The sequence below is a fragment of the Chiloscyllium plagiosum genome, unplaced genomic scaffold (genome assembly GCF_037043375.1).
Source record: "Chiloscyllium plagiosum isolate Xiang-an unplaced genomic scaffold, Cpla_swu_hap1 HiC_scaffold_4, whole genome shotgun sequence".
In the NCBI taxonomy this organism is placed as follows: Eukaryota; Metazoa; Chordata; class Chondrichthyes; order Orectolobiformes; family Hemiscylliidae; genus Chiloscyllium; species Chiloscyllium plagiosum.
The window spans coordinates 42231899-42253527 of record NW_028270142.1 but is presented as its reverse complement, the minus strand read 5'-3'; the positions used below and the strand labels follow the sequence as shown (position 1 = coordinate 42253527).

General features: G+C 43.2%; 1 protein-coding gene across 1 annotated transcript in view; it reads left to right on the top strand.

Annotated features, from left to right (window-relative positions):
- The window catches only part of LOC122549249 (angiopoietin-1), a 209952-nt gene that overhangs the window by 142258 nt on the left and 46065 nt on the right, over positions 1 to 21629 (top strand). Inside the window, exon 5 of the mRNA XM_043688739.2 lies at positions 17608 to 17729. Coding sequence (XP_043544674.2) covers positions 17608 to 17729 — 122 coding nt within the window. The remainder of the gene's footprint in view (positions 1 to 17607; positions 17730 to 21629) is intronic.

The following is a 21629-nucleotide window of genomic DNA, read 5'->3' as shown; positions in this document are numbered from 1 at the left end:
CTGACAGTGCACCACTCCTCAGTACTAACCCTCTGTCAGTGTAGCACTCCATCAGTACTAACCCTCTGTCAGTGTAGCACTCCCTCAGTACTAATTCTGATGCAACAGTATTCCCTGAGTACTGACCATCTAAGAGTACAGCGCTCCCTCAGCACTGATCAGTGAAGCACTGCCGCTAATGCAGTTGACTCAGCGTCCAACCCAGACCCCCATAATCAGTGCCATAGCAACATTATTCTTGTTTGCCTCTAAGAGAATTCTGCTGTAAAACCAATATACTGTTCTCCCTGTCACACAATTGAGTCATGGTATATGAATTTCAGTGCTGGTGTGATGTCAGTTATGTAAGTCATACATCCCAAAGTCTGGAGGATTACATCAAACAGCATATCCCTTCAAATGTTCACAACAAATACGATATTGACTGTACACAGCCAGCCTATGTAAAGCATACAACATAATGTCAATCATTAGGTGTGATTTGGCAATTGAATAATATATCTACTACAGAATCTTGAGTGTTTGAAGAATTATTCTGTCAACCAATTTAAGATTGTTAGTTGAGATTTCAGCACTTGGAAAGTGTGCTCTGGAAGTTACATATCTTAATACACAGTGCCCTTTTCTTTGAAGATAGGAAGAACATACACATTGCACCCATTTCAACGCAACAAAATAGTTGAAAGCCATTTTCTGGCTCATCTCTCAGAGTAATGCCTTGACCAGTCCGAGCCAACCTGTCTTGTTTAAAATTTAACCAAATCTTTGCTGTTAACTGTCAATTAACATTAACTGGTTCATCTCCAATAAACAGAGAACACTTGCAAACCATTCATCTCCTTCATAGAGCATAAATATTGTTTTCCTTTTGGTATTTCCTTCAACTTTCCTGTTATCCAGACATGTATTGGTCTCTAGTTTCATGCTTTAACTCGCCAGAGTTCAATTTAACATTTATAGCGAATAAACAGAAGTATCCAAGGAAAATTGAAAATAAACATTAACTTTTTGAACAACATGTGACTGTCCTCCCATGTTTGTACATTGCAGTGGCCTGAAGCTTATGTTTTAGCTCCTAGAGACTCTGCTGTAGCAAGCCCTGTTTCAATGTTTGGTTTCCAATTACAAACCTTTAAATTTTATTTTTGGTCCCAATCGGAAACTCTTCTCTCGCATCTTTCAGTTTTTGGTTCTTCTAGTGAATAGTTTGTAACCTGCAGTCAGACAATCTCAAGTGTAACTTCACTGATATCAGTGTTTGATCTTGGTTAAACATTTTCTGTGGTAACTTGAGTCTTTTTATTTTCTGTTGGGTTTCAGTCCTGATTAAGCATTTGCATCAGAAATCTTGTTTCCTGAATTTCCTGTTTTCTTTTGTGTTTTCACTCATTGTTTATTTGCCCAGTATGAGATAACTTGAAAGGTGACTGAACATTTCAATCCAGGATGAGTACCCAGTGAGTGACATGTACCTGTTCTCCATATTGCTCTTATTGCCTCCATTGAATTGCTTGAAGAACAGAGTGTCTTCTACACATTCCAAGTAGCCTCCTAAGTATGGAGTCAGTGCAGCTGCCACGATCCAATGATCAAAGTGACAACTATAACATTCAGTTTCCATTGTAGCCTGAGTGGCAGGCTTAGAACACATGAGCTGGGAGGGTAATATGAGCCGCCCCTGATCTCTGACTATCCCATTGCAGATTTTTGATGGGCAGAGTAGTGATGACAGATGAAACTCAATGTTCTCCTGCTTGTCACCTTGCACCTGCTCTGGTTCCACTTAAAGGTCATCGGGTGATGCGTTGATCCCAAGCAGTACACCTGGAGTTTCTCGGGAATGCTTTCAAACATCTTGTCTTTGCCGCTGTGGAATTGCAGCGGCCAATCCTAGACCAGGGGGAGAGTTTACCTGTAAGCTTTGCCAGCTTTCCCATACTTGGAAGGACATTTGAAGGGAATTGCAGCAGTCTAAAAATGCAACTGTGTTTGCCTTCTTAATTAAATCCAATTTCAGGGCTCAGCCCACAACCTATGCCATTTTAAGTGATGAGGAGGCACGGTGGCACAGTGGTTAGCACTGCTGCCTCACAGCGCCAGAGACCTGGGTTCAATTCCTGCCTCAGGCAACTCTGTGTGGAGTTTGCACATTCTCCCCGTGTCTGTGTGGGTTTCCACTGGGTGCTCTGGTTTCCTCCCACAATCCAAAGATGTGCAGGTTAGGTGAATTGGCCATGCTGAATTGCCCATAGTGTTAGGTGAAGGGGTAAATGTAGGGGAATGGGTCTGGGTGGGTTGCTCTTCGGAGGGTTGGTGTGGACTTGAAGGACCTGTTTCCACTCTGTAAGTAATCTAATCTAAAAAAAAGATACAAATTGTGGCAAATATTGTTTAAAAACTTCATTATTTCCTAAGGCAATCAATTTAATTAAAAAGGCTCTGATTATCCATGATAGCTTATGATGAGTGCACAGGAAATGATACCATAGTCGTAATGTCACTGGTCAAGTAATAGTGAACCCCAGGCACGTGCTCTGAGGCTTTGGGCTCAAATTCCACCATGAACCCTAATGATAGTGACTATGAATCTATCGTTGATAGTCGTAGAAACCCATTCAGTTCACTAATGTCTTTTCAGGGAAGGAAATCTACTATCCTTACCCAATCCAGTATGCCTCCAGATCCACAACTATTTGGTTGACTCTTAACTGCTGTCTGAAATGGCCCAACGGACTACTCAGTTTGAGACAATTAGATCAATAAATGTTGACTTTGTTTGTGATGTCTACATCCAATGAAAGAATAAAACAAAACTCTCTGGTTTGTCTGGTTGAAAGTTGGCACCTCTGATCGTGCAGCTGTCCCCCGTTACCCCCCTAGGAGTGTCACCCTGAAATACGTGCTTGCGTCTCCAACTTGGGACTTGAATTAGCAACCTTCTGACTTAAAGATGTGCGTGTTATCCCCGACCTTAATATCGTAACAGGGACCCCAGTTTGTGTTTCTTGTTCGATACTCATCCCTCTTCCTAACTCAGGGGTGCTGGAGACAATCCTGTGGCATCTATTTGCAATTCTGAGAGCAGCTAATGCCACTCAATTGTCTGAGTTATTCCTGTGACACAATGACCCAAAGTCCCTAGTGCTTTTAGGTCAAGGGAGGCCAGTAGTGAAACACAGAAAATCATTGTCAATGAGCCCATTTAAAGAAATCACCCCATAGCTGAGATTCAATAACATACTTGTCAGGTCCGTGGCAGTAGGCCTTTCCCTATTATCACACTGGCAGGTATAATGGGGCCAAGTCTGACAGAGATGTGGCTGCAACAAATGCAAATTATAATTTGATGGATTTATTCCAAGTTCTTCAAGTCATTTTGCTTTAGAATCAGAGGTGGAGTGGTGAGTTGGCATGGAGACAATAGACAATAGACAATAGGTGCAGGAGTAGGCCATTCAGCCCTTCGAGCCTGCACCGCCATTCAATATGATCATGGCTGATCATTCCTATTCAGTATCCTCTTCCTGCCTTATCTCCATAACCCTTGATTCCACTATCTTTGAGAGCTCTATCCAACTCTTTCTTAAATTAATCCAGAGACTGGGCCTCCACTGCCCTCTGGGGCAGAGCATTTCACACAGCCACCACTCTCTGGGTGAAGAAGTTTCTCCTCATCTTTGTCCTAAATGGTCTACCCCTATTTTTAAGCTGTGTCCTCTGGTTCGGCACTCACCCATCAGCGGAGAAATGTTTCCTGCTGCCAGAGTGTCCAATCCTTTCATAATCTTATATGTCTCAATCAGATCCCCTCTCAGCCTTCTAAACTCAAGGGTATACAAGCCCAGTCGCTTCAGTCTTTCAGTGTAAGACAATCCCGCCATTCCATGAATTGACCTCGTGAACCTACGCTGCACTCCCTCAATAGCCAGAATGTCGTTCCTCAAATTTGGAGACCAGAACTGCACACAGTACTCCAGGTGTGGTCTCACCAGGGCCCTGTACAGCTGCAGAAGGACCTCTTTGCTTCTATACTCAATTCCTCTTGTTATGAAGGCCAGCATTCTATTAGCCTTCTTCACTACCTGCTGTACCTGCATGCTTGCCTTCATTGACTGGTGTACAAGAACATACAGATCTCTCTGTACGGCCCCTTTACCTAAATTGATTCCATTGCGGTCGTCATCTGCCTTCCTGGTCTTGCCACTAAAGTACATTTATCCACATTAAACTGCATCTGCCAAGCATCTGCCCACTCACCTAACTTGACCAGGTCACCCTGTAATCTCCTAACATCCTCATCACATTTCACCCTGCCACCCAGCTTTGTATCATCAGCAAATTTGCTAATGTTATTGCTGATACCATCTTCTATATCATTAACATATATTGTAAAAAGCTGCGGTCCCAGCACGGATCCCTGCGGTACCCCACTGGTCACTGCCTGTCATTCCGAAATGGAGCCGTTTATCACTACCCTTTGTATCCTATCAGCCAACCAGTTTTCAATCCAATCTAGTACTTTGCCCCCAATATCATGTGCCCTAATTTTACTCACTAACCTCCTGTGTGGGACTTTATCAAAAGCTTTCTGAAAGTCCAGGTACACTACATCTACTGAATCTCCCTCGTCCATCTTCAGAGTTACATCCTCAAAAAATTCCAGAAGATTAGTCAAGCATGATTTCCCCTTCATAAATCCATGCTGACTCTGTCCTATCCTGTTCCTACTATCCAGATGTGCTGTAATTTCATCCTTTATAATAGACTCCAGCATCTTTCCCACCACTGAGGTCAGACTAACTGGTCTATAATTTCCTGCTTTCTCTCTCCCACCTTTCTTAAAAAGTAGTATAACATTAGCCACCCTCCAATCCTCAGGAACCGACCCCGAATCTACCGAACTCTGATAGAGACGGTTGCATAGTGGCAATATCATGAGGCTAGTAATTCAAAGGAAGTTCCAGAAGTTCAAATCCTGCTACAGCTGCTGGAGGAAATTAAATTAAATGAATTCACAAACCTGGAAATTAAAGCTGGGAATGGTGACCATGATGACTATCATGAGTTGTCATTCATAACCTGTCCAGTTCTCATTTATGGGAAGGAAATCTGCCGACCTTACCTTGTGTTTCACCTGGATGCCAATAAGCCCTCAACATTATGTTATAAGATTCATTGCAAGTACGATCCTGTTGCCATAAAGCCGGATGGTTCGTCAACAATGAGTCTGGAGCGTTGGGATTCCACAAGACCTTGGAGTGCAGGTTCATAGTTCCTTGAAAGTGGAGTCACAGGTAGATAGGATAGTGAAGGCAGAGCTTGGTATGCTTTCCTTTATTGGTCAGAGCATTCAGAATAGGCGTTGGTAGGTCATGTTGTGGCTGTACTAGACATTGGTTAGGCCACTTTTGGAATATTGCATGCAACTCTGGTCTCCCTCTTGTCGGAAGGATGTTGTGAAACTTGAAAGGGTTCAGAAATGATTTACAAGGATGTTGCCAAGGTTGGAGGATTTGAGCTATAGGGAGAGGCTGACTAGGCTGGGACTGTTTTCCCCGGAGCATTGGAGGCTGAGGTGTGACCTTATAGAGGTTTATAAAATCATGAGGGGCATGAATATGGCAAATAGACAAAGTTTTATCCTTGGGTTAGGGGAGCCCAGAACTGGAGGGCATAGATTTAGGGTAAGAAGGGAAAAATTTAAAAGGGACCTAAGGAACAACCTTTTCACGCAGAGAGTGGTAGGTGTATGGAATGAGCTGCCAGAGGAAGTGGTGGAGGCTGGTACAATTACAACATTTAAAAGGCATCTGCGTGGGTATATGAATAGGAAGGGTGAGAGGCATATGGGCCAAATGCCAGTGCAAATTCATGGAGGTGGAGGTGAGTTTGGGCCCAGTACTAGACTCAGCAGCAGCTGCATCGGCAAGGAGAGCCCATTGCGGACTCATGGTGGCGGCGGCAGAGTTGGGTTTTGGCCGGTACTGTACCCGGCAGCATCAGTGATGTCTGCATTGGCGAGGACTCAGAATGACGAGAGGATATTGGTGGAGACAAGATGGTGCTGAAGAGTGGCGACCCTCATTCCAGCGGCAGCAGCGGGGCAAGGGGGTCTCGTGCCTGGCCACTAGGCCCATGACCCGTGACGGAGCACTTAACAAGAAGCACTGTGAGGTTTAACACTTCCTTTATTTCTTCATTTTTCCACCTCTGTATTTTATATTTTGGTTTATATTTCTGTGTTTTAGGATAGTGCGAGAGAGTGATGACACTATACAACACTTTTCATTGTATTTTGTAACAAGAAACAAGTGACAATGAATAAATAAATAAATTAAATCAACACTTCAGAGTACAGTCCATGGGCAGCAACTGCCTGCACCCTCAGTTACTGAGATTGGATCAGTAAAGCACCAGCCTCACATCATCATGGCACATTTTGGACTCTTTTCTGATATAGTAGGCCACTTTGTGCACAGGGATACATACTGATCTCGTGCATCAGAAAAGGAAGCATCTCAGGATCTTAGCTTGCCGTTAGTACTTACTCACTGTTTGCATGCTTGGGTGCCCATAGTACCTATACCTTGCCTTGCTTTTTCTGCATTGCCATTTTATTCAGAACTCATAGGCTCACAGTAGTTCTGTGTTGCCTGGTCTTTTAGCAAAGAAACAAAGCTAGACATCTTGTAATATTTGCAAAATGATTGTCGAGGCAGCAGAAATGTTGCTGTACAGAACTGTGTTACGTCAGTCTCACACATACACCATCTGCCAGCAGCTTACACAACAAGCATTCAGCATGTGCTTCAGCGAAAGGGCTATATCTCACAGGCTGAAGGGAATAGTCCTCCATCAAGCCAAGTGATACTGCTGCAGTCAGTCAAGGGCATCATCCTCATCTCTGCCTGGTAGCTTGAACATGGCTACTTGGCCAATCAAAGCATTCAGGGTCAGGGATTCTGTTTCATTTCAATCTGGAGAGTGGGTCATGGTTAGTTCAGTGTAACCAGTCCGTGGTTTAGTGGTAAGCCATGTGCGGAACAGCACAGAGATCAGTTAGAGGCCTGGTTAATCGTCAATCAGGCTGTCATTGTGTATAGCTATAGGCCCCACACCACTAGAAGGATGCGAATGCTTTGGAGAGGTTACAGAAAAGGTTTACTAGGATGTTGCCTGGTATGGGGGATTTGGGCTATGAAGAAAGACTGGATAGAGAGGGTTTGTTTTCATTGGAATGCAAGAGGTTGAGGGGCAATCTGATAGAAGTTTATAAGGTTGTGAATGACATGGAAAGAGTGGAAAGTATGAGTCTTTTTCCCAGGATGAAGGGGTCAATTACTAGGGGACACAGGTTCGAGATGTGAGAGAGGTTTTTTCAAAGAGATGTTGTGAGCCATGTTTTTCTCACACGGGGTGGTGAGTGCCTGAAAAACGCTGCCAAAGGAGGTGATGAAAGCAGACACAATAGCAACATTCAAGAAGCACCTGGACAAATATATGAATAGGAAGGGAATAGAGGGATATGGATTCTGTAAGTGAAGACAGTTTTAGTATAGGAGGGCAAAATATGGTGGTGCAGGCTTGGAGGGCCAAAGGTCTGTTCCTGTGCTGTATTGTTCTTTGTTCTTGTTGTATTCCAAGTTGGTGAAGTGGTTGGCCCCTAACACTATGGTTAACAAAGTCAAAGGGGGTTTATTAAGGTTCACTGCTGTGGTGGAGATGTTCGAGAAGTCAATTGCAGGGATTAGAAACAGCATGCAGGGACACAGAATACAATAATTGAAAAAGGGAGAGCAACTCAACATTTAAGGGCAGGAAGTGATAGAACATGGAAGAGTACTAGGTAGTGTTGAGGAGGGGTATCTCATCGAGGCTCACCGCCATCTGGCTTTAATGAAGGAGGACAGTGCAAAATGATGTTTGACATAACTAAGCTGTTGGCCTGGGGCTTCAAAGAGTTAAGTAGAAATAGTTGGTTAGATGGTGGGAAGGTTCAAACTTGATGGGATTGACAGGAAGTGCAAGACATAAAGGAACATGAAGGTTTGGGGGTTCACCTTGATTATCAAGCTGAGCTTGCCACTCACTCTGTGAAGCATTAATGGTGTTGCCTTCCATCCTCATCTGGATCACAAATGTTCAGCTGAAGAGAAAAATAGCTGCCAACACATCCAGAGTGGGCGGAGTAATTCTTACTATTCTATCTGAGTTAGCACGCTCTATTTGTGAGCAATGGGAGAACCTTCAATAGACAGTTACAATAATCAGACACTTACACAGTACAGGTTAAAAACAGCTGAAATTCTACATCTGAACTGCATACAGTGACCAGCTAAAAGCTCTAGCCACAAACTGTTGTGACCACGTCATTGATCATTACAAATGAATCCCAGTAACGACTATGAAGCAGAAGTAATGTCTGGTGAGTGGAAAGTTTCACTAGCATTCCACATGTCATGAACACATTTCCAAGCTGCACAAAGTCTTAGAGCTGCTTACCTCATACCTTGAGCTATAAAATGTCCATACATTATCATATACAAAATGCCGCCTTTCTTGGGTGATGTGGGTGTAGCAATGAGGGGGAACGGTCTGTTACCCAACCCTACTGCATGTGTGCCACATGGCTGGTGAAGCACACATCTGAATCAGATCCACTATGTAAAAGGCCTGTATAGAGCAATCCCATTGCACCCCCCCCCCCCCCCCCCCCACACACACACACACACACACCTCAGCTATGCTCAAATATATGGAGAATGATGGCTACATGTTATTTGTGTCTGCTGTGTGACTGCTGACTAATCACATGACTGAAGAGCTGCTTTGTTTCTGATATTCTCCTCATATGGTCATTGGAACTGTCACCAAGCTCAGAACCTGTTGTCACCTCATGTCCTCTGCGGTACAAGTGTCCAGAACAATTATTGAGGATCACATGCATCTGGAAGTGAAGGACAACCATCAAACTCCAGCAGAGTTTCCAGTAATAGGTATCTTCATGATTCAGAAGAAGTGCAGGGGAATTACTTGTGTTCTTCTTCAATGGAAAGTCCTCCAGATGCGAGACTTCCACTGACGCTGCTGAATGAGGATGTCCTGGGACACTGTGAATGGCCCTCATGGCCACAATGGAAGAAGGGACACTGTGACAAAACTGTGCTGAAGCCTTCCAGGTGTACGGTGCTATAGTCTATACAGAGCTAGCAATTAGAATGCCTTGTTATGAAACCTAGCATATGTACAATGCAACACCTTCCATGGGGGCCAATGAGGACCATACAATGTCTATGCAACTTAAGTCTCCCACACTTGCTCAAGTCTGGGGGTTGTTGCTGTACAGTATTGTCAGAATACGTTGTATACTCCTTCCATGCTAGGCTCCAGACATCGGAACACACAATGTGGTATGTGATGGAGATGAAGATCTGTGAGGTCGGCATGATCATTCCAAGTAGGAAATGAGGATACTGATCAGAACAAACATCACTTTGATCATTCTACAGTCAGCAGCATCGCTGCAACAAGCAATAAAGGGACTTCATTGGCAACCACTTCAGAATAATGGTTCATTACAGTGTAAATGTGCTGATGCTGGGGAGGCCAGCATCCCCTCTTTAATCACCACTTCAAATGGAGCTTACCCATTTCTTCACTTATCCTGTTGTTTATTAAAGCAAATGTTACAAACTAGTGGAAGCCTTCACAACATCTGATGCTCCCTCATTCAACAAAAACAAAGCTTCATGCTACAGTGGGTGCTAGGGAAAGAATAGCTATCCTTCAGACAGGATTGTGTGGTGCTATGGGAGGCTTCCCTCTATCTTTATTCTTCTAGCTCCAGCTAAAATGAGAATCAGTCACACAGCTGGTGATGTAACGTGAACAGATATTTACAACCATGACATTCTACTTACAGTGAAGTTTCACCTGTGCCATCTTTGGGCCTTTGTTTTGACTTTCCCTCCCCGGCATCTACGTGAGGTCCCAGGGTCTGTAGTCAGGCTGAAGGGAGATTGCCGTATATTCTTAACATGCACAAGCTTCTATGCCTGCAGCACAATTCATTCACTGTCTTGTTTTCTGTAAGCATGAACAGCATTTGTACAGTCTCCGCCTTGAAGAGACCAGTCCCTCTGGACCATATTTCCTTCTCCACCTCAAAGAACGAAGAAACAAGTCCCTTAGGGGATGGACTGGCAAGTCTGCCTCCTGAACCCTCCACCAGGTTGGATACTGACACCCGTATAGTGGAGCCTGTTGGTAAGCTGGAGGTGGAGAACCCTGGTGGCCAAAGCAGTGGGGTGCAGGCCTATGTGTGTCTCTGGCAACCAAGGAGCATTCCGGTGGACATGGTTCTCTATGGCAGCCACCAACCTGTCCATGGAGGCAGCCAGACCACAAGTACTGGAACTATGTCAGTACAGCTAATGCTGCTGGACTCCTCCAACCTCCAGCCCAGTTTATAGTGTCTCGGACAAACATGCCTTTTGCTCCTGTGTCTGTTTCTGCATTTCAATGAAGTAATGAATTGCTGACACCATGATATCCTCTCCTGTCTGGGGCTGAGTAGGTGCCTTGGTCTCTGGCCGTCCTCCGAGTGCTAGCGACCTGGAGCACTTCGTCCTTGTGACGATGTGACGGTGGTGTGCTGACCAGAATGTGCTCCTCTCTGTAATCTGGACACCATACCCACCGGGGTGACAGTATCTAAGCTCATGCAGGGTCCAGGAGACAGCCCTGCTAGTGCATCCCCTAATTGACCTGTTTCCTCTTCCTCTGAGGTGGAGGAGGAGATGAGGTCCAGAGGGACTGGTCTCTTCAAGGCGGATGTTTTCAGATCCTGCTTGTGCCTACAGAAGGTGAGACGGAATGAATTGTGCTACAGAGATAGAACCTTGGGCTAGTTCAGTATGGCACAGTGGCTCTATGGCTAGCACTGCTGCCTCTCAATGCCAGGGACCCAGATTTGATTCCACCAATGGGCGACTGTCTGCGTGGGTTTCCTCCGGGTTCTCTGGTTTCCTCCCACAATCCAAAGCCATTCAGGGTAGGTGGATTGGCCGGGCTAAATTGCCCATTATGTCCAGGGATGTGTAGGTTAGGTGGATTAGCCATGGGAAATGCAGGGGGGTGGGGAGGGTGGTCAGTCTGCATGAAATGCTCTTCAGAGGATCGGTGTGGACTCGATGGGCCAAATGGCCTGCTTCCACATGGCAGGGTTTCTATGATTCTATACATACATTTGCAGTGCTGGTAATGGGAGAGCAGCAAAATGCTTGACAATAAATTTTACACAGTTACTGGGACATGGGTTCTTAGCATGAGTGGTCACGGTCCTCTCCCAGTGGAACAATTATTTTTTCCTTGTAGGGGCTAAACAGATAATATTGGGAACCCCACCCCCTGTGTTAGCCCCCTGCCCTATTTTACACTTTCTTCTTCTGGAATGAGTCAAGGGCAGGATCTGAATGAGTTGAAAGTATATTCCAAGCATAAACTTCCTAATCCAAAAATTACTATTTCAATTTGCATCTATTTATCGATTGAAGTAAACCCACTGTTAATACCCAGCCCGTAAATGTAATTAAACATAATTACTACAGAAAATATCTATAAAGTTTGCTTTCTCCTGCAATAAGTAAGAGAACCTGGTCCATTTATTCAGCACTTGGATTTCATTTGCAGGCAGGAACTTTCTGGAAATAATATTTGCACAAAGTTCTGACATCTCTTCATTCCTTAGATATTTGAAGCCCACAATGCAAAAGGGATTATTTTCTGTATTTGTTCTGGGACGTGCTCCCTGTTGCATAACTATACCAAAATCACTAAAATAAAAGAGATCTGGTCATGATCACATCCTTGTTTGTAGGAGCTTGCTGTGTACAAATTGGTTACTGCTTTTTCTACATTACTACACTTTAAAAGTATGTCATTGGCTGTGAAACAGTTTGGGATATATTGAGGATGTGAAAGGTGCTCACAAACACCAATTTGTCCTTTGCTTAGATCCTTGAACCCTAATTCTATTTTCCTACTCCCTTTAACTTGTTTAGTGGTCCATAGTGTTATTCATATCTTAAATACAGCAGCTGGAATCATTTGTGCATGATTTGACTGACAGGCTGATCATTGAGAGCTGTAATCCTTTGGGAAGGCTAAATTTGGAGAAACGTTTTCTAAAAAAAACAAATTCACATTAAATAACATCACTCAACATGGGAGTAGAGTTGCCAGCATTGTAATAACAACAGGAAATTCAGTACATGGTGTTGACTCAAATATGGACAACTCACAAAATAGATCGTATTGGGTTGATGAAGTGTGATTTGAGAAAGCCACATTCCTAGAGGACTTGACATAGCAATGTCCTTGGTTAAAGAAGCTCCAAAGTCAATCATCATGTTCAATCATCATATATTTAAAAATCATGTGTTATTTAAAATAACAATATACAAAAGGTTTTACTTTGCATTAACGTGAAGAAGAGAATTTAGCAATTCTTCAGTAAGGGAGCAGACATGATATAAGCAAAACTAATGGGAGATGCAGGAAAGAAGAGCCGAGGGAATTACAGGAGAAGGAGGCATAAAGGTTAAGGAACAGATTCAGAGGCAAAATTATGATGAGAATAAGAGTGTGTGTATGAGCGAGATATGCCTATATAGGGAAAGAGTGGAGATAAATAGAGAAAACTCAAAGATGAAGTGCTAAGGGCAAGAACACAGTCATGGGAAGGACAAAAATGAACTTGAATAACTGGGGGTTAGAGGTAGCAATGGGGTTAGGAAGGCATTTTGACTGTCTTATTAACACCTAACTCTGTAAAAGAGGCTCTGTAAGGGGGCACACAGAACACCAACTGAGACAGGTATTTGGAAAGGAGAATCACTAGATGGTTAGGAAAATGTATATCCTGAGGGTTATTCGATGGCAGTAAATTGGTGATTATAGATCACTGTGCACTGAATGTACAGCTGACATAACACCCTTTGTATATCCACATTGTACGTTCACCCTTTATGTTCCCAATGTTTACACCATCCAATTCATGCTCTTTCTATACATGTTGTATACCCAATATCTGTACATTCAATATCTGCCAGTTGTGTCCCTGCTATAATTCTGATGTGTACCACTAACTTCAATACAGTCAAGAATAGAATGGGTTGAACAAAGGCTGGAACATGTATCCTGTTTGTTTTGAGTTTCCATCAAAGTTTATTTCCCACCCCAATTCTATTGCTGTCCACATGGGAAACAGAAGTCTGAGTCCTGCTAATTCAGTCTGATAGACATATTTAAATTTGTTTGCTCAAAATAGTCTGCCCTGACTCAGTAGGAAACAAACACATTTTTCTGCAGAGATACTACCCATTGTAAAAGTCAGTGGCACACCGCATATATCTATCACTGTCACATTTACAAAGCATTCCCTTTCTTAAAGTGCCCATCCCAGTCGATTAATATCATTCCATATGAAATTATGATTTCCAGATGTTGAGATCTGTGAATAAAGAAAGGAATGATGATTGGCAAGCAGGGTGGTTAGGTGAAATCCCTCTTTATATTATATAATAACCTCAACCCTTTCTGTTTGTTAGTGTTTCTAATAATTCTGCTTTGAAGCACTTTCGAAGTTGGTTTCTGCTAGTTAGTCTGAAAGAGCCAATAATTCCATTAATTGTAGTGGACGTTTTTTTGCCAAATCCCATTGTGCTGATGGTTCATTTAAGATTAGGAGCACATAAGGAATGTCTTTTGTGATCAGAAAAAGATACCGCTGACTTTTCCTTCCTTATCTTTCTACCAAGAACAGACATAAGTAAATTGTTTATTTTTTCAATTAAGCTGCATGGAGAGAGGGAACATGGCAAACAGATATTTTTAAATAAACTTCTGAACAGTATGTTTTTACTGTTCTCTCAAATGAGGAGCTTGTAATGATTTAACTCTTGTATGTGGCTAATTGCTCTGACCTCCTTCAGAGTAGCTTAAATCCACTGACAGGTCTTAGTGGATTCTATAAGCAAGGAATCCCCATAGGATCTTGTAGAACAAAATTGTAGCTCCCAGAGGAATTTGGTGACATTATGTAACATCAAATAACATCTCCAGAACAATTTAGCAATCAAATTCCATAGAAAATATCAAGATTCAATTGATCCAACGATGAATTCACTGAAAGGCATATCTCCTCAATGACATCATTGATTGAAGAGAATTCATTAATGAGTATTGTCCTGGTCAATATGATCTGGTTTCATGACCAAGCAATTCAATCCAAATACAAACAGTCAATTTGAATGCAATAACCAGGGGGCCTCTTGTGACTCCGTGGTCGTGCCCCTTCATCTGGGCCAGGAAGCCCATTTTCAAGTCCTACCCATTCCAAATGACTGTTGCTGGAACTGCTAAGTAGAATGTCTTTCATCACACTCTGGTCTTGTAACTCATAGATTTATTCGGGTGATAGAAAGTAAGTTATATGCTAGCAAGTTTCCCCGACTGGCTCACGTAGCAATTATATTTACACGATTGGATTAGTTCAGCTTAAGATCAATGTTAACCTCCCAGGATGTTCACAGTGGGGGATTCAGTGTTGGTAATGCCATTGAATGTCAAGAGGTGATGGTTAGATTCTCCCTTGTCAGAGATGGTCTTCGCCTGGCACTTGTGTAGCATGAATGCTACTTGCCACTTAGCAGTACAAACCTGGATATTGTCTAGTCTCACTACATGTGGATGTGAAATGACTTGATGCCTGAGGAGTCATGAATGGTGCAGAACATTGTGCAAACATCAGAGAACATCGCCCCTTTTGATCTTATAAAGGGGAAAGATCATTGATGAAGCAGCTGAAAGTGGTTGAGCCTAAGACATTACTCAGAGGAGCACCTGCAGAGAGGGATTAACCTCCAACAACCACAACCATCTTTCCTTACAAAGGTTATGAGTCTAAAGAATGGACATATTTCCCCAGTTCCCATTGACTCCAGTTTTTTTTAACTTGTCCTTAATGCCACACTTGTTCAATTGCTGCCCTGATATCACCTCACTCCTGGGATTCAGCTCTCTAGCCTATGTTTGGACCATGGCTATAATGAGGTCAGGAACTGAGTGGCCTTGATGGAACCCAAACTGAGCCTCAATGAGCAGGTTATTCCTTTACAAGTGATGCTTGATAACATGGCATGATGGTTCAGTGGTTAGCACTGCTGCCTCACAGCACCAGGGACCTGGGTTCGATCCCAGCTCTGGGCAACTGTCTGTGTGGAGTTTGCATGTTCTGTCTGTTTGGGTTTGCTCCTGGTGCTCCGGTTTCCTCCCACTGTCCAAAGATGTGCAGGTTAGGTGAATTAGCCAAGCTAAATTGCCCATAGTGTTCAGGGATGTGTAGATTAGGTGCATTAGTCAGGGGAAATGTAGACTAATAGGATATGGGAATGGGTCTGCATGGGATACATTTGGAGGGTTGGTGTGGACTTGTTGGGCCAAATGGCCTGTTTCCACACTGTAGGAATTCCATGAAAAACACTGCCAACAACTCCTTCTGTCATTTTGCCGATGATCAAGTGTGGACTAATGGTATAGTAATGGGCTGTTGATTGGATTTGTCCTGCTTTTTGAGTACAGGGCACACCTGAGCAATTTTTGACATTGTCAGGTAGATGCCTGTGCTGTAACTGTACTGGAAGAGCTTGGCTAGGGTTCTGGAGCAGAAGTCTTCAGTACTCTTGCTAGAATGTTATCAGGGCCAGAGTCTTTGTACTATCCAGTGCCTCCAACTGATATCATGTGGAGTGAATCGAATTGGCTGAAGTCTGGCATCTGTAATGCTGGAGTCTTCTGCAGGAGGATGAGATGGATCATCCATTTGATACATCTGTCTGAAAAAGGATGCAATTCTTTAGCACTAATGTGTTGGGCACTCTCATCAGAGCAGATTGGGACACCATGGAACCTCCTCCACCAGTGAGTTGTTTAATTGTCCACCACCATTGGCACTTGCTTGTGGCAGGACTGCGGGTCCATTGGTTATGGCATCACTCAAACCTATTGATTGCATGCTGCTGTTTAATACACAAGTATTTCTGTTTGGAGCTTCTCCAGTTTGACAATTGATTTAAGCTTTCGTGGTGCTGCTCCTGACCTGCCCTCTTCTGTGAACCAGAGTTGATCTCCTAGCTTGATGGCAGTGGTAGAGTGGGGGATATGCCAGACCATGAGGTTACAAAGTGTGGTTGACTACCATTTTGCCCACCGTTACTAATGGGTACCCAGTCTTGAGTTGGTAGGTCAGTTTAAGTCTGTCTCATTTGGCATGGTGGTGACAGGGCCATACAACGCGATGAAGCTTATCATGATGTGAAGTCAGAACTTCATCTCCATGAGGACTGTGCAGTGGTCATTGTTGCCAGTACTAGCATGGACAGAAGCATCCGGAACAACTGTTGGTAGTAGGTAATAACCAGCTGGAAGTTTCCTTGCCCATGTTTGATATGATGTCATGTGTTTTATAGGGGTGCAGAGTCAATGTTGAGGGACTCCCAGGCCAACTTCCTCTCAAGTATATAACACAATGCTGCCACCTCTGCTGGGTCTGTCCTGCCGATGGGACAGAATATGCCCAGGGCTGGTGATGGTGATGGTGATGAATGGAACATTGTCTATAATGTGTGCTTCCATAAGTATCACTCATCTCAAGCAATTCCTTGCCTAGGCTGTGGGACAGCTCTGACAATCTTTGTACAAATCCCCACATGTTAGTCAAGGGGACTTTGCGGAGTTGACAGGGCTGTGTTTGCCGTTGTCATTTCTGGTGCCTAGGTCATTGCTGAGACGTCTATCAGTTTAATTCCTTACTGTTACACTTTGTAGCACTTTGATTCAGCGGGGTGGGAAAAAGAGTGGCTTGCTGGGTCATTCCAGGGGACAGGTAAAGGTCAACCACGTTGCTGTGGGCCTGCAGTCACATGTAAGCAGAACAGCAAATTTTCTTCCCCAAAGGAAATTGGTGAATCAAATGGGTTTGTACAACAATTGTTCCATGGTCACAATTAGACCAGATTTTAATTCCAGATCTTTAAAATTAAATTTAAGTTTTGCCATCTGCCATGGTAGGATTTGTGGTCATGCCCCTAGATAGTCACGTTGGGTTTTTGAATTTTGAACTAGTCCAGTGAAATTACCAGTAGGCCATCGTCTGTTCTTCGAAATAATATTGTTGGATCTTTTACTTTCATCTGAGGCAGGAGTGATCTTATTTTAGTGTCTTATTCAAAGGAAGGCATCTCTGACAATGCAGTAGTTGTAGCTGTGGGTGGTGGGGGCTGGAAATAAAAGCAGCTAGCTAATGCCACACTAATTTGAGTGTTTACCTGGACATAGAACTTGGCAAGAGTGATTAAATCAGAGGAACAAAGCCCATGTTTGGTACAGTTCATCAGTGCTCTGGAAAACCAAAGACACAATATCACTCAGACAGACCACATTCTGTCTTCAGTTGGAGATGTATTGGCTTATTTCCCCATTCAATGGGACTTCTCTCCAAACCCCGAGGGAACCTTATATGATCAGTTGCACCTTTTCTCTCTCCAGTTGCAACAAAAGGCACCAAAGAGGAGAAACTGTTCCGCGATTGTGCGGAAGCCTATCAGAGTGGTTACAACACAAGTGGCATCTACACCATTCGCATCAATAATATGTCAGAGCCTAAGAAGGTAAGAATTGCATGATAGAACTTCGTGCAAGATCTGGGACACAAACAAATTGGTGGAAGGGATTTTCCAGAGGATTGGAATATATTGACCCTTTTTGCATCATGAAAAGATGACAGGGACACTGTATGCCCAAGCCACATCCTGTGTGGCAGTCCAGTGGGCATGGGGAAGCACAAAACTGATACAGTATGTTTAGGGGGAAGCAGAGATTGGTGCAGATGGGTCAGGTCATGGAGTGGGTTCACAAATGCAAGATGGCAGCATTATTAATGTGGAGCCAAGAAGAACTCTCTTGTTCCTGTTCACCTCATTGCTCTGCTGTGTTGCAAAATCTAATCTTTGTGCTTTTATTACTCATGTCTTCAGCTATCTCTTTGAATGTAAATACTGTGGAAAATAGACAAGACACCTATTGGAGTATGCATGGCTTTAGGTCTGATAGGATTTTCATCCAATGTAGAGAAGAATCCAAAAACAGATGTTGGAGTATTTAAATTGGGCCAAGAATAAATTCTGACCGCCTGCAGAGATGGCCCACTGTTATGGAATGTCACTCAGCACTCACCTGAAAAGTGATGTGGGGAAGGGTCGTGGAGAGAATAGGCAATTCATTCTCAATCCCATACCCTCTTACTGGCTCACAGCCTAGTGCGGTACATCAGAGCCAGAGACAACGATGGTGAAATGTTCATAAAGACTGTTGTGTGATTTTCCAATGTTAGAAGTTAAATTTTCTCAGGTTTGTTATGTCTGGGGGGAAAAAAATAATCATTCCTTCCTTTTTGAACCAGATATGAGCAAAGTGAAAAGTCTTTCCTTCCTGCATTATTCTTTATAGTCTTAACCCCTGGTGACTTGTCCCATTACATGACATAGTACAGAGTCAAAATCAATTTATTGTGACCAGCAACCCCCCACACACACACACACACATACATGCACCATGCACACAGACAGAGACAGGCTTTGAAACCTGAGACAGGAGAATTACAGAGCATAGCACGTATGCCAAGATTAAATCAACCAGAAATTAGATCACCTGTTCACTTTGCGCTTTGAATTAAGAAACAATTATTTCATTTGTTTGTCAATTCCAACATGTTGAGAACAAATTCTTAAATATAAACATTATCTTGAAAGTCCCAAATAATTGTTACAATTGACAAGGTTACTCCAACTTGTTTAGCAAACTTACAAGAAATGTTCTAAATGTGCTATAACATTTCGAAATGATTAATTGTCTTAAGTGCATTGCATTGACAATGGCCCTTAGATTAATTCTAAGCTATGAACTGGTTTTTAATTTGAGGTGCTGCTCCCAAGTTTAAAAATGTTTTTGCCTTTCTATGCTCTTACAATTCTAGCTTCTCCAACATCATTCCGCTATCAGAAATTTTGCTTTCAGCTGCCTGGACCCTAAACTCAGGAATTCCTTCCCCAAATCTTTCCTTCTCTCTTTCCTTCTTAAAGCCTACCTCTTTGACCAAGCTCTTAGTTATTTGACCTGTCAGTCAATGTCAGTTTCTGATTGATAACAGTCCTGTGAAGCACCTTGGAATGTTTTAGTACACTCAATGCATTTTCAAAATGCATTTTGTACTGTAGCCTGCATGATCATTAGTTCAAAGCCTACTGTGTAGTCCCAGTTAAATTTTAGGAAGTTATATTGATGAACAGTTGAGTTTGAGCATCCAGCTAGATCACTGCTTGATGCTGGAATTATTTGGATATTATAATGAAGGGTAATTATTAGCAGAAACAACATGAGTGGGAAGTCGGGTTACTTTGCCACACAATTGAATTTAACAGAGAGGTTGAGAGCCTTCAAGCTGACTGCCAAGTGCTTCAAATGAACTATGCACTGCCTCATTCAAATGACTGGCCCCTTTCAGTACCAAACTTAGGGTCCCATGATGTAAATAAGATCCAGATCTCTAGTGCGTGTGGTAGCATACACCTTTCCCACTGTGCCCAATCCCACGGGTGCTGGAACTGAAGCAGCTCAGAAAATCCACACTTGAATTATTGTTGCAAATGCTGGAGAAGCAGGAATGGATCTCAAAATGAATCATGGCACACCACCCAAATGTCTAGCTAGGCCTAGAGTTTGGGATGAACTCTGGCCTTCTGAATGAGTTCACAGCTTCCCTTTGTGCAATTAGCAGGAGTAGAAACATGAGCTGAAAAATGTGTTGCTGGAAAAGCGCAGCAGGTCAGGCAGCATCCAAGGAGTAGGAGAATCGACGTTTCAGGCATGAGCCCTTCTTCAGGAATGAGGAGGGTGTGCCAAGCAGACTAAGATGAAAGGTAGGGAGGAGGGACTTGGGGGAGGGGCGTTGGGAATGCGATAGGTGGAAAGAGGTTAAGGTGAGGGTGATCGGCCGGAGAGGGGGTGGGGCCGGAGAGGTCGGGAAGAAGATTGCAAGTCAAGAAGGCAGTGCTGAGTCCGAGGGTTGGGACTGATATAAGGTGGTGGAGGGGAAATGAGGAAGCTGGAGAAATCTGCATTCATCCCTTGTGGTTGGAGGGTTCCTAGACGGAAGATGAGGCGCTCTTCCTCCAGGCATCGTGTTGCCATGGTCTGGCGATGGAAGAGGCCAAGGACCTGCATGTCCTTGGCGGAGTGGGATGGGGAGTTAAAGTGTTCAGCCACAGAGCTCTATTCTCATCTCCAGCATCTGCAGTTCTCACTTTCTCCTAGGAGTAGAAACATGTTTCAGATCCCTTGAGGGAACCGGCTGTCTCCCCAGACCTGGAGTAACTCCCTTCTCCCTTTGGAGAAAGATTTCCTTTACAATGTTCTCCCTATATTTTCCTTCCCCCTTGTCTCTGCCACGCTTCCCTTTCCCCTATATTTCCTCTTCCCTATCTCCAGCTGCTCTGCACTTCTATCCCCCTAACAACCAGAATGCCATGATGTCTGCACTCTTGTGTGTGACCGTTAATAATCTTTATTAAACATAACTATTTATAAAGCAAGGTAAAAGAGGATGTCCTTCTGAAACACTAATGTTTCTATGACATAACCCCATTCACATATGCTCTGTAGCCTTCTTAGGGTAAAAGTATAAATAACATTGCACTACACATTTCCCCCTCCCCAAAGTTTTTCAAGTATACCTTTTAACTATTACCATCTAACTTTGAACATTTATCTCTTAGTCTAACTTGTTTCCACCCCCAACTACAACTCCCTTTGGCCTGAGGTATTAATTACCAACAGCAGTCTCAGCTCTCTTGGAGGACGTGGAGAATGTATATATTCCCTTATGATTATCTGCAGAGGTGAACACAGGGTTCGAGTCGAATGGCAGCTTCTCCCTAGGCAAAAGCTTTTCTTGAACTCCATCAGAAAGTAGACATGTTCATCAACAATAAAGAAACAGACTTCTGCACCAGGAGCTAGAAGAATTTCCTGTGAAGCACTATGGGCTGCAGACTGGATTGTGGTTTTATGTCCACATGTATTGCTAAGCCTTTTTTTCTGCAGATGATCTCTATTCTTAAGAAGGACCTGCTTCCACATGATTCTCTTCTGCAAACTTAAATATAGATTTTTGTCTTTCTGTTGCAATAGTGTCTGCTTTAAACAGAAGATCATCACTCACTAATTGCTACAGGATGTTTCCCACATCTAACAGTTCATTGTGATCTTGGAACTTTGAATACCTCTGTGAAACAGAGACTTCTTCCTCCATCAATGTATCTCTGTAGCCTTCCCTTTTTTAGTCTCCGAGGTTTGATGGTATTGTGATTGATAATAGCTGGGACTTTATTTCAACAGTTTCTTTGAAGTAGTTAGACTGCTTCAATTCTTAGTGAACTGTGATTTGTTTGAGCTCCTTTTGATGCTCAACTTTGAGCTTTGGTGAGGCATTCTGTGTTGCTAGACGGTTTATG